The sequence below is a fragment of the Oncorhynchus kisutch genome, linkage group LG27 (genome assembly GCF_002021735.2).
Source record: "Oncorhynchus kisutch isolate 150728-3 linkage group LG27, Okis_V2, whole genome shotgun sequence".
Lineage (NCBI taxonomy): Eukaryota > Metazoa > Chordata > Actinopteri > Salmoniformes > Salmonidae > Oncorhynchus > Oncorhynchus kisutch.
The window spans coordinates 4319680-4332507 of record NC_034200.2 but is presented as its reverse complement, the minus strand read 5'-3'; the positions used below and the strand labels follow the sequence as shown (position 1 = coordinate 4332507).

The window sequence follows — 12828 nt, the reverse complement described above, 5'->3', positions numbered from 1 at the left end:
GCAACAAGGCAGAGTTTAAGCGTGACATCCAGCACGTGGAGCGTAACCTGAGCTTTGCCCTGACTCAGTTGAAGAACTCCATGCTGCTGGACGGAGAGATGAGCTTGTGGGCTCTGAGGATGTGGGTCAACGGAGCGTCCCTTCATGTCCAGATGCTGATTCACCTGGCCAGACTGGATGGGGCCAAAGTGGCCCAGTGCGATCAGTCATCACTACCTACCAGAGCAATCTTGAAAATCTTCTATCTGGATACAAGGAATTAGTCAAACAGCATCCTTCACAGTGGTTCCTATGAGACAGTCTCAGTAAAGTTCTGGTTTTGCTAGAGCTCTGAGATGACTAAATGACATCCAGAATATAGTGTTTTTTAGACATTACCCTATGGTGTGTGTTGAGGTTGGTTATAACCCTGTAGATCCATTTTGATCCCAAGGTGTACTGTCTATGTTCTGTATCATTGTTTGTCTGTCCATCATAAAACAAGTAATGGTCAATTGCAACCAACAGGTAGAACATTTAGCGCTGTATTTCTTGAAACGTTACTAATGGGAAATTACATGCACCTGCGTGTTAAAACAGACTTGCTTGCAACCAAAAACCCACAAGAATAAACCAGCAGATCAGTTGATCTCTCGTTGTTACTGTGTCAAACAAGTTTGATATCAGACAGCTGTGTCTAGATTCTCTACTACAGGCCCCAATGAAATACGACCTACCAGGACCATTGAAAATAGCAAAGCTAGTATTTAATTAAAACTATTTATTGTAAGACTAGACCCCGTGAATTGTAAGAAACTTTAGTACAGTACGGTATAGCTCCTTGTGTATTTTATTGTATTCCTCGTGTTACTATTTTATTTTTAAACTCTGCATTGTTGGGAATCATTTAACAGTAAAGTCTACACCAGTTGTATTCGGCGCATGTAACAAAATCATTTTTATTTGATTTTACAGGAAAGTATAGTTCAGTACAGTTTAAATCAGTATAGAAAAGTAGAGTACCGTACTGAACTATACTGTACTGTACTGCACTGAACTATACTTGAGTTTACTGTAAAGTACATTATAGACATCTATGTTTGGGCCACATTAGAATATACTAATTTGTCATACCTTGATTAGATTATAATTGAATGAAAACAGATTTGTCAATATTAATTCAATCATAATTGTCTTCAATAAGTTACCAATTTTAGATGTAGACAATACAGGAATACTTTATTTTTCCCTTTTGATAAGAAATGACCATACTGTATTAAGGTTTTATTCATGGGTTAAATTATTTGAAAATTACAAGTAAGTATACCAACATAAGCTACATTGTCACAGTAGATTCTCTCTGGTAAATGAGGAAATACCTTATTTCACTTGTATGAAATGATGTGAAATAGTTCATTTTGGACTTAGTCTGCTCAAATATTAGGTTTCATCTATACCGCACATATTACCCACCAGAGGCATAAATAGTCTTGAAAAATGTTGGCAGCAACCAGGACTTAAATTAAACACCGACATCATCTGCAGGGAGCGATAACATGGCCAATAATGGCTGCAATCGAGATCAGCTGTGCGGGTGATTTTCGCGCATATTGATGTTTTAACGAGATATTACCTTGTGTTGAGCTGGTGCTCTGTGTTGGTTTCAATTTACCTGTAGTGTTCAGTGAACCACACCATGATTAAAAAAAATGTAGCTACATTATAACTTCTTGTACTGAACATTTACATCTTGACATTGAAGTACTTTTTCCAGCCATAACTACACATTCAATAACAAATGAAACGTAATTCAAATGTTGTTCTAACGGTGGACAGACAGACACCGTAACTGGGAAAGAGACGTGTGTCATGTCTGTCATCACCCAACAGATTATGTTTGTGTGGATGCCATCACGTTCAGGCTGCAGTCCTTCTGGTCCTTGGGAAGAAAAAAAGAGTGTTTGGTCATTTACAACATCATATACAATTCAAACAGTTTTGTGTTACTGTTTAATAAAATGGAAAAATGTTGCTACTGTGATGGGTTATCAATAAAATAAAAAACAAAGTTTATCTTATGTGCTAAATGTCGTCCTGTACCCACTTGCTGTCGGGGTCAGCACAGACATGTCTGTCCTTCACAGTGGTAGACCTTTATAAAAAGAGAGGGGTGGATTTAGAAACATTACATCAGATTCAACAATCAATAAAAATTAAAAAAACCTATGTACTGAAACTGTTTAAAGACAAATAATATAGCTATATGCTTACATCACAGCATTGATGTCGCAGATCCCAGTCTCATTCTGCACTCTTTCAGCTTTCGTCACAGGGATAGCCTTCTGTGTATTCTGACAGACAGCATCACAGATATTTAGACTTTTAGTAGAAAAGACAACGTAAAAATAGATTGATTTTTCTTTTTACTTTGAAAATGACAAAGCATAGCTCAAAACAGAAGCAATGCACAACCTTTTCTCTACTAAAATATGACTAAACCCAAAATAAGTGACCGTTCATGTCCTACTTACTACTTTCACACAGAGTCATCAGTGCCACCAGCAGCACATGCAGAGAAGCTTTGCCATCTTGTCAGGTTCAGAGTTCTAGGCAGGCAGTAAAGTTGGATAGATACATGTAACTCTATTGTGTGAATCAGATACAAAGATAATCTGATACAATGATCTGGCATTGTAATGTAGTTTAAATACTTACAGTTGGAAATATGCTGCCTTTTCTGGACCGCAGACTCGGTGGTTAAAGAACAAGGTGGAAAGTTCTCAGATGGGAAGAATGACACAGGCCGCATTGTTGGTAACTTGATACAAAACCCCCTTCCACTCTGTATGCATCAAGAATTTACAGCAACTATATGTTGATGCGTGTCAGATCAAATTTAAGGAAGAAGTTATTCTTGTACTAGATGATTACATAATGTTAGGATTGTGTTACATAATGTGATGTACAGTTACCTTAAAATGAGCTGGAGTGTTCAAGTCATACAGAAAAAGTGTTGATCATTGTGATTAGTAAGCCTGTGTGAGTCACATCTCCATGATAGTCCTATTTAAGCACCTGTCATTTTCATTTAGGGAGAGAAAGAAACAGAGACAATGTAATGGTTTTCCTTAGGTGAAGGAGAGGCGGACCAAAACGCAGCGTGGTGATGATTCATGTTATTTTAATAAAGGAAAACTATACATGAATAAACTACAAAACAATGAAATGTGAAAACCCAAACAGTCCTATCTGATGCAAAACACAGAGACAGGAAGTGGGAGTAGTACACAGCGTTGTAAGAGATCTTCAGTTTCTTGGTAATTTCTTGCATGGAATAGCCTTAATTTCTCAGACCAAGAATAGACTGATGAGTTTCAGAAGAAAGTCCTTTGTCCTAGCCATTTTGAGCCTGTAATCAAACCCACAAATGCTGATGCTCCAGATACTCAACTAATCAAAAAAAGGCCAGTTATATTGCTTCTTTAATCAGAACAACAGTTTTCCGCTGGGCTAGCTGGGCTAGCAATTAGCCTTTTAAAATTATAAACTTGAATTAGCTAACACAACGTGCCATTGGAACACAGGAGTGATGGTTGCTGATAATGGGCCTCTGTACTCCTATGTAGATATTCCATTAAAAATCAGCCATTTCCAGCTACAATAGTCATTTGCAACATTGAGATTGTCTACACTGTATTTCTGATCAATTTTATGTTATTTCAATGGACAAAAATTAGCTTTCCTGTCAAAAACAAGGGACATTTATAAGTGACCCCAAACTTTTGAAGGGTAGTGTAAGTAGCCTTCTATCTTATGTAACCATACCAAACACAACATATCATACTGATTTCAGTGTCTTGGATTTACATTTACTATGTTACGTTTAGTCATTGAGACCAGACTGAGTTTTCATGTGGTAGTTGTTTAAGGTTAAGTTGTATGTAACAACAGCTTAACTGCAGTTTTCACATTGTACCTACCATTGTAATAACCATGCAAATACATGTTTGTAGTGCTAAAGCAACACCAACATTTGAAATGTTTCAGTATTCATATGAACATGATAAAATGTCCCAATTAAAGCATTGCGTGACATATGCATGGGTAAAAAGGTTGTGGTTGTCACAGGGACAGCTATGATGCAACAAATGGAGAAGAACTCAAAACCACTTCATAATGACCTATTTAGCTGTCACAGCATCACTTCTATGTGTTCCTCTGACCTAGAAAATAACCATATTATAACCTCAAGACAACCTACATGCAACAGCCCACATCCATGCAAGTTACCCACACACACACACACACACACACACAGACATGACTATTAGATTGAACAGATAAGATATTACTTTTCTTTGTCTTTCAGTGTATTGTATTTCAATGCTGTGTAGATTTACAGCACTACCCAAACAAAGTTACACATGAAATCCTCCACAGGCTCTAGGAGGGATCCTATAGTGTGGACAATTATTGTTTTTTGTATTTGTTTATTTTTGTAAATGTTTTGTTTTCCAATTGGTAGTTACAGTCTTGTCCCATCGCTGCAACTCCCCTATGGACTCGGGAGAGGCGAAGGTCGAGAGCTGTGCGAAACACAACTCAGCCAACCTCACTGCTTCTTGACACAATGCTGGCCAATTGGATACCGCCCCATGGGTCTCCCGGTCGCGGTCGACTGCAACAGAGACTGGACTCGAACCAGGATCTCTAGAAGCACAGCTAGCAGTGCGCCACTCGGGAGGCGGTAGTGTGGAATTTTGACCATACATCAGAACTCTGAGGTCATTATGTAATCTTGTCTTTGTAAACAGTTCAATAGTTGTCATACCTTTTGTAAGTTTATAGTTTTTAATCATCCTCAGTGCAACACTCAACCTGAATTCCTTACGGGTTCTGTGGTGCTATTATGGTTTATTTGCTATCTTACAGATCACATGAACTCAGCAAAAAAATAAACGTCCTCTCACTGTCAACTGTGTTTATTTTCAGCAAACTTAACATGTGTAAATATTTGTATGAACATAACAAGATTCAACAACTGAGACATAAACTGAACAAGTTCCACAGATATGTGACTAACAGAAATGGAATGTGTCCCTGAACAAAGGGGGGTCAAAATCAAAAGTGACAGTCAGTATCTGGTGTGGCCACCAGCTGCATTAAGTACTGCAGTGCATCTCCTCCTCATGGACTGCACCAGATTTGCCAGTCCTTACTGTGAGATGTTACCCCACTCTTCCACCAAGGCACCTGCAAGTTCCTGGGACATTTCAGGGGGGAATGGCCCTAGTCCTCACCCGCCGATCCAACAGGTCCCAGACGTGCTCAATGGGATTGAGATCCGGGCTCTTCGCTGGCCATGGCAGAACACTGACATTCCTGTCTTGCAGGAAATCATGCAGAGAATGAGCAGTATGGCTGGTGATATTGTCATGCTGGAGGGTCATGTCAGGATGAGCCTGCAGGAAGGGTACCACATGAGGGAGGAGGATGTCTTCCCTGTAACGCACAGTGTTGAGATTGCCTGCAATGATGACAAGCTAATTCCGATGATACTGTGACACACCGCCCCAGACCATGACGGACCCTTCACCTCCAAATCGATCCCGCTCCAGAGTACAGGCCTCGGTGTAACGCTCATTCCTTCGACGATAAACGAGAATCCGACCATCACCCCTGGTGAGACAAAATCACGACTCTCCAGCGACGGTGTGTTTGTGCCCATAGGCAATGTAGTTGCTGGTGATGTCTGGTGAGGACCTGCCTTACAACAGGCCTACAAGCCCTCAGTCCAGCATCTCTCAGCTTATTGTGGATAGTCTGAGCACTGATGGAGGGATTGTGCCTCGTCTGGTGTAAGTCAGCCAGTTGTTGTTGCCATCCTGTACCTGTCCCGCAGGTGTGATGTTCTAATGTACCGATCCTGTGCAGGTGTTATTACACGTGGTCTGCCACAGTGAGGATGATCAGCTGTCCGTCCTGTCTCCCTGTTGCGCTGCCTTTGTCGTCTCACAGTACGGAAATTGCAATTGCAGACCTCATGCCTCCTTGCAGCATGCATCTTTCTTTTGGTGTTTTTCAGAGTCAGTTGAATGGCCTCTAGTGTCCTAAGTTTTCATAACTGTGACCTTAACTGCCTACCGTCTGTAAGCTGTTAGTGTCTTAACGAGGTGCATGTTCATTAATTGTTCATGGTTCATTGAACAAGCATGGGAATCAGTGTTTAATAAACCCCTTACAATGAAGATCTGTGACGCTACTTTGATTTTTACGAATTATCTTTGAAAGACAGGGTCCTGAAACAGAGACGTTTGTTTTTTTGCTAAGTTTATTTTCTGATCAATATCACAATCTCAAATTTGCCATTCACCACTTCATAGGCCACAAACAGCGGCAATCCCTTGGTATAACTGTATAGCCTTACAGAACCCTTACTCACTGGGGTAGATCAACTGAAACATCTGATACATGTGTATACTGTATAGCCTTACAGAACCCTTACTCACTGGGGTAGATCAACTGAAACATCTGATACATGTGTATACTGTATAGCCTTACAGAACCCTTACTCACTGGGGTAGATCAACTGAAACATCTGATACATGTGTATACTGTATAGCCTTACAGAACCCTTACTCACTGGGGTAGATCAACTGAAACATCTGATACATGTGTATACTGTATAGCCTTACAGAACCCTTACTCACTGGGGTAGATCAACTGAAACATCTGATACATGTGTATACTGTATAGCCTTACAGAACCCTTACTCACTGGGGTAGATCAACTGAAACATCTGATACATGTGTATACTGTATAGCCTTACAGAACCCTTACTCACTGGGGTAGATCAACTGAAACATCTGATACATGTGTATACTGTATAGCCTTACAGAACCCTTACTCACTGGGGTAGATCAACTGAAACATCTGATACATGTGTATACTGTATAGCCTTACAGAACCCTTACTCACTGGGGTAGATCAACTGAAACATCTGATACATGTGTATACTGTATAGCCTTACAGAACCCTTACGCACTGGGGTAGATCAACTGAAACATCTGATACATGTATATACTGTATAGCCTTACAGAACCCTTACTCACTGGGGTAGATCAACTGAAACATCTGATACATGTGTATACTGTATAGCCTTACAGAACCCTTACTCACTGGGGTAGAGCAACTGAAACATCTGATACATGTATATACTGTATAGCCTTACAGAACCCTTACTCACTGGGGTAGATCAACTGAAACATCTGATACATGTGTATACTGTATAGCCTTACAGAACCCTTACTCACTGGGGTAGAGCAACTGAAACATCTGATACATGTGTATACTGTATAGCCTTACAGAACCCTTACTCACTGGGGTAGAGCAACTGAAACATCTGATACATGTATATACTGTATAGCCTTACAGAACCCTTACTCACTGGGGTAGATCAACTGAAACATCTGATACATGTGTATACTGTATAGCCTTACAGAACCCTTACTCACTGGGGTAGATCAACTGAAACATCTGATACATGTATATACTGTATAGCCTTACAGAACCCTTACTCACTGGGGTAGATCAACTGAAACATCTGATACATGTATATACTGTATAGCCTTACAGAACCCTTACTCACTGGGGTAGATCAACTGAAACATCTGATACATGTGTATACTGTATAGCCTTACAGAACCCTTACTCACTGGTGTAGAGCAACTGAAACATCTGATACATGTGTATACTGTATAGCCTTACAGAACCCTTACGCACTGGGGTAGATCAACTGAAACATCTGATACATGTATATACTGTATAGCCTTACAGAACCCTTACTCACTGGTGTAGAGCAACTGAAACATCTGATACATGTGTATACACACATTTAGAAAACTTACTTACTCACTGGGGTAGATCAACTGAAACATCTGATACATGTGTATACTGTATAGCCTTACAGAACCCTTACTCACTGGTGTAGAGCAACTGAAACATCTGATACATGTGTATACACACATTTAGAAAACTTACTTACTCACTGGGGTAGATCAACTGAAACATCTGATACATGTGTATACACACATTTAGAAAACTTACTTACTCACTGGGGTAGATCAACTGAAACATCTGATACATGTGTATACACACATTTAGAAAACGTACTTACTCACTGGGGTAGATCAACTGAAACATCTGATAAATGTGTATACACACATTTAGAAAACTTACTTACTCACTGGGGTAGATCAACTGAAACATCTGATACATGTGTATACACACATTTAGAAAACTTACTTACTCACTGGGGTAGATCAACTGAAACATCTGATACATGTGTATACACACATTTAGAAAAAAGAAAGGTGCTATCTAGAACCTGGACGACTCGACTCAGCCGGGTCGTCCAGGTGGGACGCCGGGTGGCGCCCATTGGGGGGGTGGATACTGTTACGCCTGCTCCTGCTCCCCCTCTCTGGCATTCGAGGGCACCAGGCTGCCCATCATTACGCACACCTGTCACCATCGTTACACGTATCAGCCCTTCATGGAACTCACCTGGACTCTATTACTTTATTGATTGCCTCCCCTATATCTGTCACTTCCTCAGTTTCTTCCCCGTGTCTACATTGATGTCATTACGTTTTCCCCTGTCCAGACGCTGTCCTTGTTTGTCTATTGTCTATTATCCATTAAATGTGCACTCCCTATACTTGCTTCTCGTCTCCCTGCATTGGTCCCTACACTAACTCTACCCATATCTTTTGGATTTTCTAACATTCCCAGAAGGCATGGATTATTGAGTCATTATTAGTTTTACACTTCAGACATGACTCTGCCTTTGTGCTGTAAAATTTGCGAATTGTGTCTTTTGTATAATAAATTCTATACATACATTTATGCTGTATTAAACATACATTTTCCTTAACTATAATCTTGTTAGTTATGTTCCAACATTCTCTCCATCTTGTGTCAATGTCAGTTATTTTCAAGTCTTGAATCAGTTGGATAAACTGAATGCATACGTTTTGTATAGCTTACCTATCATATGAATATCCTTTTCAGACTCAAATAGAATTCCCTCAAGATCTTATGTCCCAAAAAAATTCAAGTTGAAATTTGGGGATTTTTTCAAGTCAAAATGTGATTTAATTTGCATGTATTTGACAATATCTACAATGGCCAATCCAAAATGGCTTTTTAAAGCTTTCAATGGAATTACATGTATTTCCATTTATGGTTTCTATGCCTATAGTTTTCCATGTGGCCCAATTTAACTGTGAATTCTGAAAAGCTATTCAAGGATTATTCCATAAGGTTGTGTTTTTAGGGAGTGATATTGGTTCTTGTAAAATAAAAAAATGTCTCCACGTATTCTGAAAATAATATTAGCAAAGGGGGCATTGAGTTTCCAATATTGGTCAGGTATATCAGGAGATCATCTCTAAATAAGTTTAGTTTATATTCCCTTTTACCAATACTGATACTTTGGTTTGGGTGCTGTCTAATTCTTTCTGCAAGCAGTTCAATTGCCAGTGCAAACAGGAGGGGGGAGAGGGGACTTCCCTGTCTTGTGTCCCTTTGTCACGTTCTGACCTTTATTTCCTTTGTTTTGTATTTATTTAGTATGGTCAGGGCGTGAGTTGGGTGGGCAGTCTATGTTTGTTTTTCTATAATTTGGGTATTTCTATGTTTCGGCCTAGTATGGTTCTCAATCAGAGGCAGGTGTCATTAGTTGTCTCTGATTGAGAATCATACTTAGGTAGCCTGGGTGGCACTGTGTGTTTGTGGGTGATTGTTCCTGTCTCTGTGTTTTGCACCAGATAGGGCTGTTTAGGGTTTCACACGTTTATGGTTTTTTTGTAATCAGTTGTTCATGTGTACGTTTACATATTAAAAGAACCATGGACACTTACCACGCCGCATATTGGTCCTCTGATCCTTTTCGCCTCTCCTCTTCGGAAGAAGAGGAGGAAATCCTTGACACCCTTTCTAAAGCAATTTGATCAGATAATGTATTATTTGTGTATATTTTAGCTTTAGGACATGTATATCATATTTTAATCAAATGTATTATTTCAGCTGGAAAGTTGAAAGCTTCCAAAGTTATTTCAACTTTATTTAACTGTTCTTAAGTCAGTTAAGAACAAATTATTATTTACAATGACGGCCTACCCCGGCCAAACCCTAATGACGCTGGGCCAATTGTGCGCCGCCCTATGGGACTCCCAATTACAGGAAGTTGTGATACAGCCTGGAATCAAACCAGGGTCTGTAGTGAGCACTGAGTGAGCACTGAGATGCACTACTCAATAGTCTATACTGTAAAAAAAAAATTGACACTTGGAAATATGTTTGGCAAGCTCATAAAGGATCATGGGATAGAGTATCAACTCATTGTACTTTGTAGTACATTTGAACCATCTAAGGATAAATGTTTGAATAAACAAATAAAAGTTGTGTTAAAACATCCCTTGTTGTCCCTCTGTTGAGTAATGTTGTTCCTTTTTTTGATCAATGTGGGATAGTGATGGGGAAATTCTTTTGTGGGACGTTGCCATTAAGGGGTGGGTAAGAACGCCCATTTCACCTCTCAAAGCAGAAGTTTCCACCTGCAGAAGGAGTATATATATATATAGAGTAGGACCTCACACAGCCGCTGAAGCTTTCTCTTTGAAGACAAGACAGCATCTCAACTCAGCTCATCACTAACCACAGCAGTACAGAAGAAGAAATGGCCCAGATGAGAGCCCCTGTGATTGTACTGCTGGTGCTACTGGCTTTGGGGCTCTTTGCTACGGAAACTTCTGCAGCTAAACAACGTAAATATTCTGCTGTGAAAGTTTAGTCTGTGTGTCTCTGTGTGTAATTACTGAAAAACAGAAATAAACAACTGGACAAATAGGGTAGTATTTTGTGTTTCTCAACATTCCTCGTAAATCCTTTATTTGTTCCTTTTTGACAGCACGTCGTAGGAGAGGATGCTGTGAGAGTTATACTCTTCGTAAAACACCTTTCGCAGTTATCGAAGGCTATACCATACAGACCATATCAGAAACCTGCCGTATCTTTGCCATCATGTGAGTATCTTTGGAGTATCTGATTGCATTGTATGGCAAGTAATACAGCCAGAAGAATGCCATTATAGCTACTATAAATAGCCTACTATACTGTAGTTTTAGCAATCAATCAATTATATAATGCTGTACGTGTAAAAACAAAGAGTTGAATATGAACTTGTGCTTTATGTCTCTTCCAGGTTCCACACTAAAAAGGGTAATGATGTGTGTGCAGACCCTGACCAGAACTGGGTGATAGAGCACGTCATCCGACTGGGGTATGAATCATTCTCATGAACAGAGAACTGTAAGACTAAAAGTGTGGTTGTAGCCGTGACAATACAAATTAATGATATCTATTTTACATTTTATATCTGTTTTAGGACCAAAGCGTCTCACATCAAGACCTCACAGGCCTAATCCAATGATGTCATCACAACTCAGGATATAAAGGAATAGTACGCAGTCAAAAACTGAACTCAACACCTACTGTTAATCTTTCCTCTCAGCACCAAGAACCAAATCAATAACAAGGGTGTCACAAGACCCAGCTACCTGTTTCTTCTTAGTTCTATACTTTCTGGGGTGATTTTATGTAAATATATTTTGTAAATATGAAGGATATTTTTATAATATAACACATTTTTTATATACAAGAGGTTTATGATCTCATTGTAAGAGCATCAGAAAATTCATACTTTGTATGTTTTTATTCATTAACTTTGGTTGCTTCTGTTACGTTTTTTCATCTATAATAAATGTTTTATATTTGACTAAGAATACTTCTGTTTTCATCTTGTGTCTGGTGGAACGACAGATAAAGCAGAGAGAGAAGATATCGTCGTCCTAGTTACTGTGTGAAGTGCACTACACCATGAGAGTTCACCAGTGGATGGATCACTTATAGTGCTTCTCATAAAGATAGTCCTTGTATGTGAAAACAGAAAGACTCAAAACACCATGATGGTGTAGTGAAACCATGAAAAGTAGTGCGTCCTTACCTGAGATCTGGTGTTTGGAGGGTGTTTGAATGTAACCCCAGTGTAAGTGTTATAATACACTGAATGTATTTCAAAACAGAATGGAAGTACACTGAAACACTGACAGTGGTCCATCAATCTGAACGTTGGTGTGTTCTTCAGTGTAAGTGTTATAATACACTGAATGTATTTCAAAACAGAATGGAAGTACCCTGAAACACTGACAGTGGTCCATCAATCTGAACGTTGGTGTGTTCTTCAGTGTAAGTGTTATAATACACTGAATGTATTTCAAAACAGAATGGAAGTACCCTGAAACACTGACAGTGGTCCATCAATCTGAACGTTGGTGTGTTCTTGTTAGGACTGTGAAAACCGTTGTTGGTGTTTTAGTGCATGTAAAAGGCATCATCAAAACACAAAAAGTATGTTTGCGCAGTCTCTCATCCAATCAAATGGTTATAAATTGCAAAGGATTTATAGCTTAAATATTGATTGACAATGATTTTTAAGAAAATATTTTAAGTAATTGTGGCGTACAGCAGGTCAGCCACCAGGGGAAGATTCGTCGAGGCCTGGTGACAGACGGAGTCTACATCACGAGGCGATGGCTCCCTCTACTGGACATGCCAGGTCTCGACGGGCTGTCCGGCCTGGACTAATTTGGGCTAATTGTGGTTAGTGTGCAATCAAGGGGCTGATCGCTCACCAGCTGGACGAGTCCCATAAAGCTGCCGGTAGGGCAGCACACGGGAGAGGGGCCTGGGGGAAGAGAGTTTACTCCTGTATAGTCGTGCGCAGTC

The 12828-nt window shown here is 39.7% G+C and overlaps 1 protein-coding gene across 1 annotated transcript; it reads left to right on the top strand.

Annotated features, from left to right (window-relative positions):
- The first annotated feature begins 10635 nt into the window (after positions 1-10635).
- Positions 10636-11796, top strand: ccl20a.3 (chemokine (C-C motif) ligand 20a, duplicate 3). Its single transcript, XM_020479071.2, has 4 exons — positions 10636-10808; positions 10952-11066; positions 11246-11323; positions 11429-11796. Exons 1-4 carry the CDS (start codon positions 10721-10723, stop codon positions 11463-11465), a joined length of 318 nt encoding a protein of 105 aa, XP_020334660.1. The 5' UTR covers positions 10636-10720; the 3' UTR covers positions 11466-11796.
- The last annotated feature ends 1032 nt before the right edge of the window (positions 11797-12828 follow it).

What these genes read in the sequence shown, in the direction of transcription:
- ccl20a.3 (XM_020479071.2), top strand. Translation starts at nt 10,721, where the DNA reads ATGGCCCAGATGAGAGCCCCTGTGATTGTACTGCTGGTGCTACTGGCT. An exon ending in TGCCGTATCTTTGCCATCAT is followed by an intron (nt 11,067 to 11,245) that starts GTGAGTATCTTT and finishes TGTCTCTTCCAG; the next exon opens with GTTCCACACTAAAAAGGGTA. An exon ending in GAGCACGTCATCCGACTGGG is followed by an intron (nt 11,324 to 11,428) that starts GTATGAATCATT and finishes TATCTGTTTTAG; the next exon opens with GACCAAAGCGTCTCACATCA.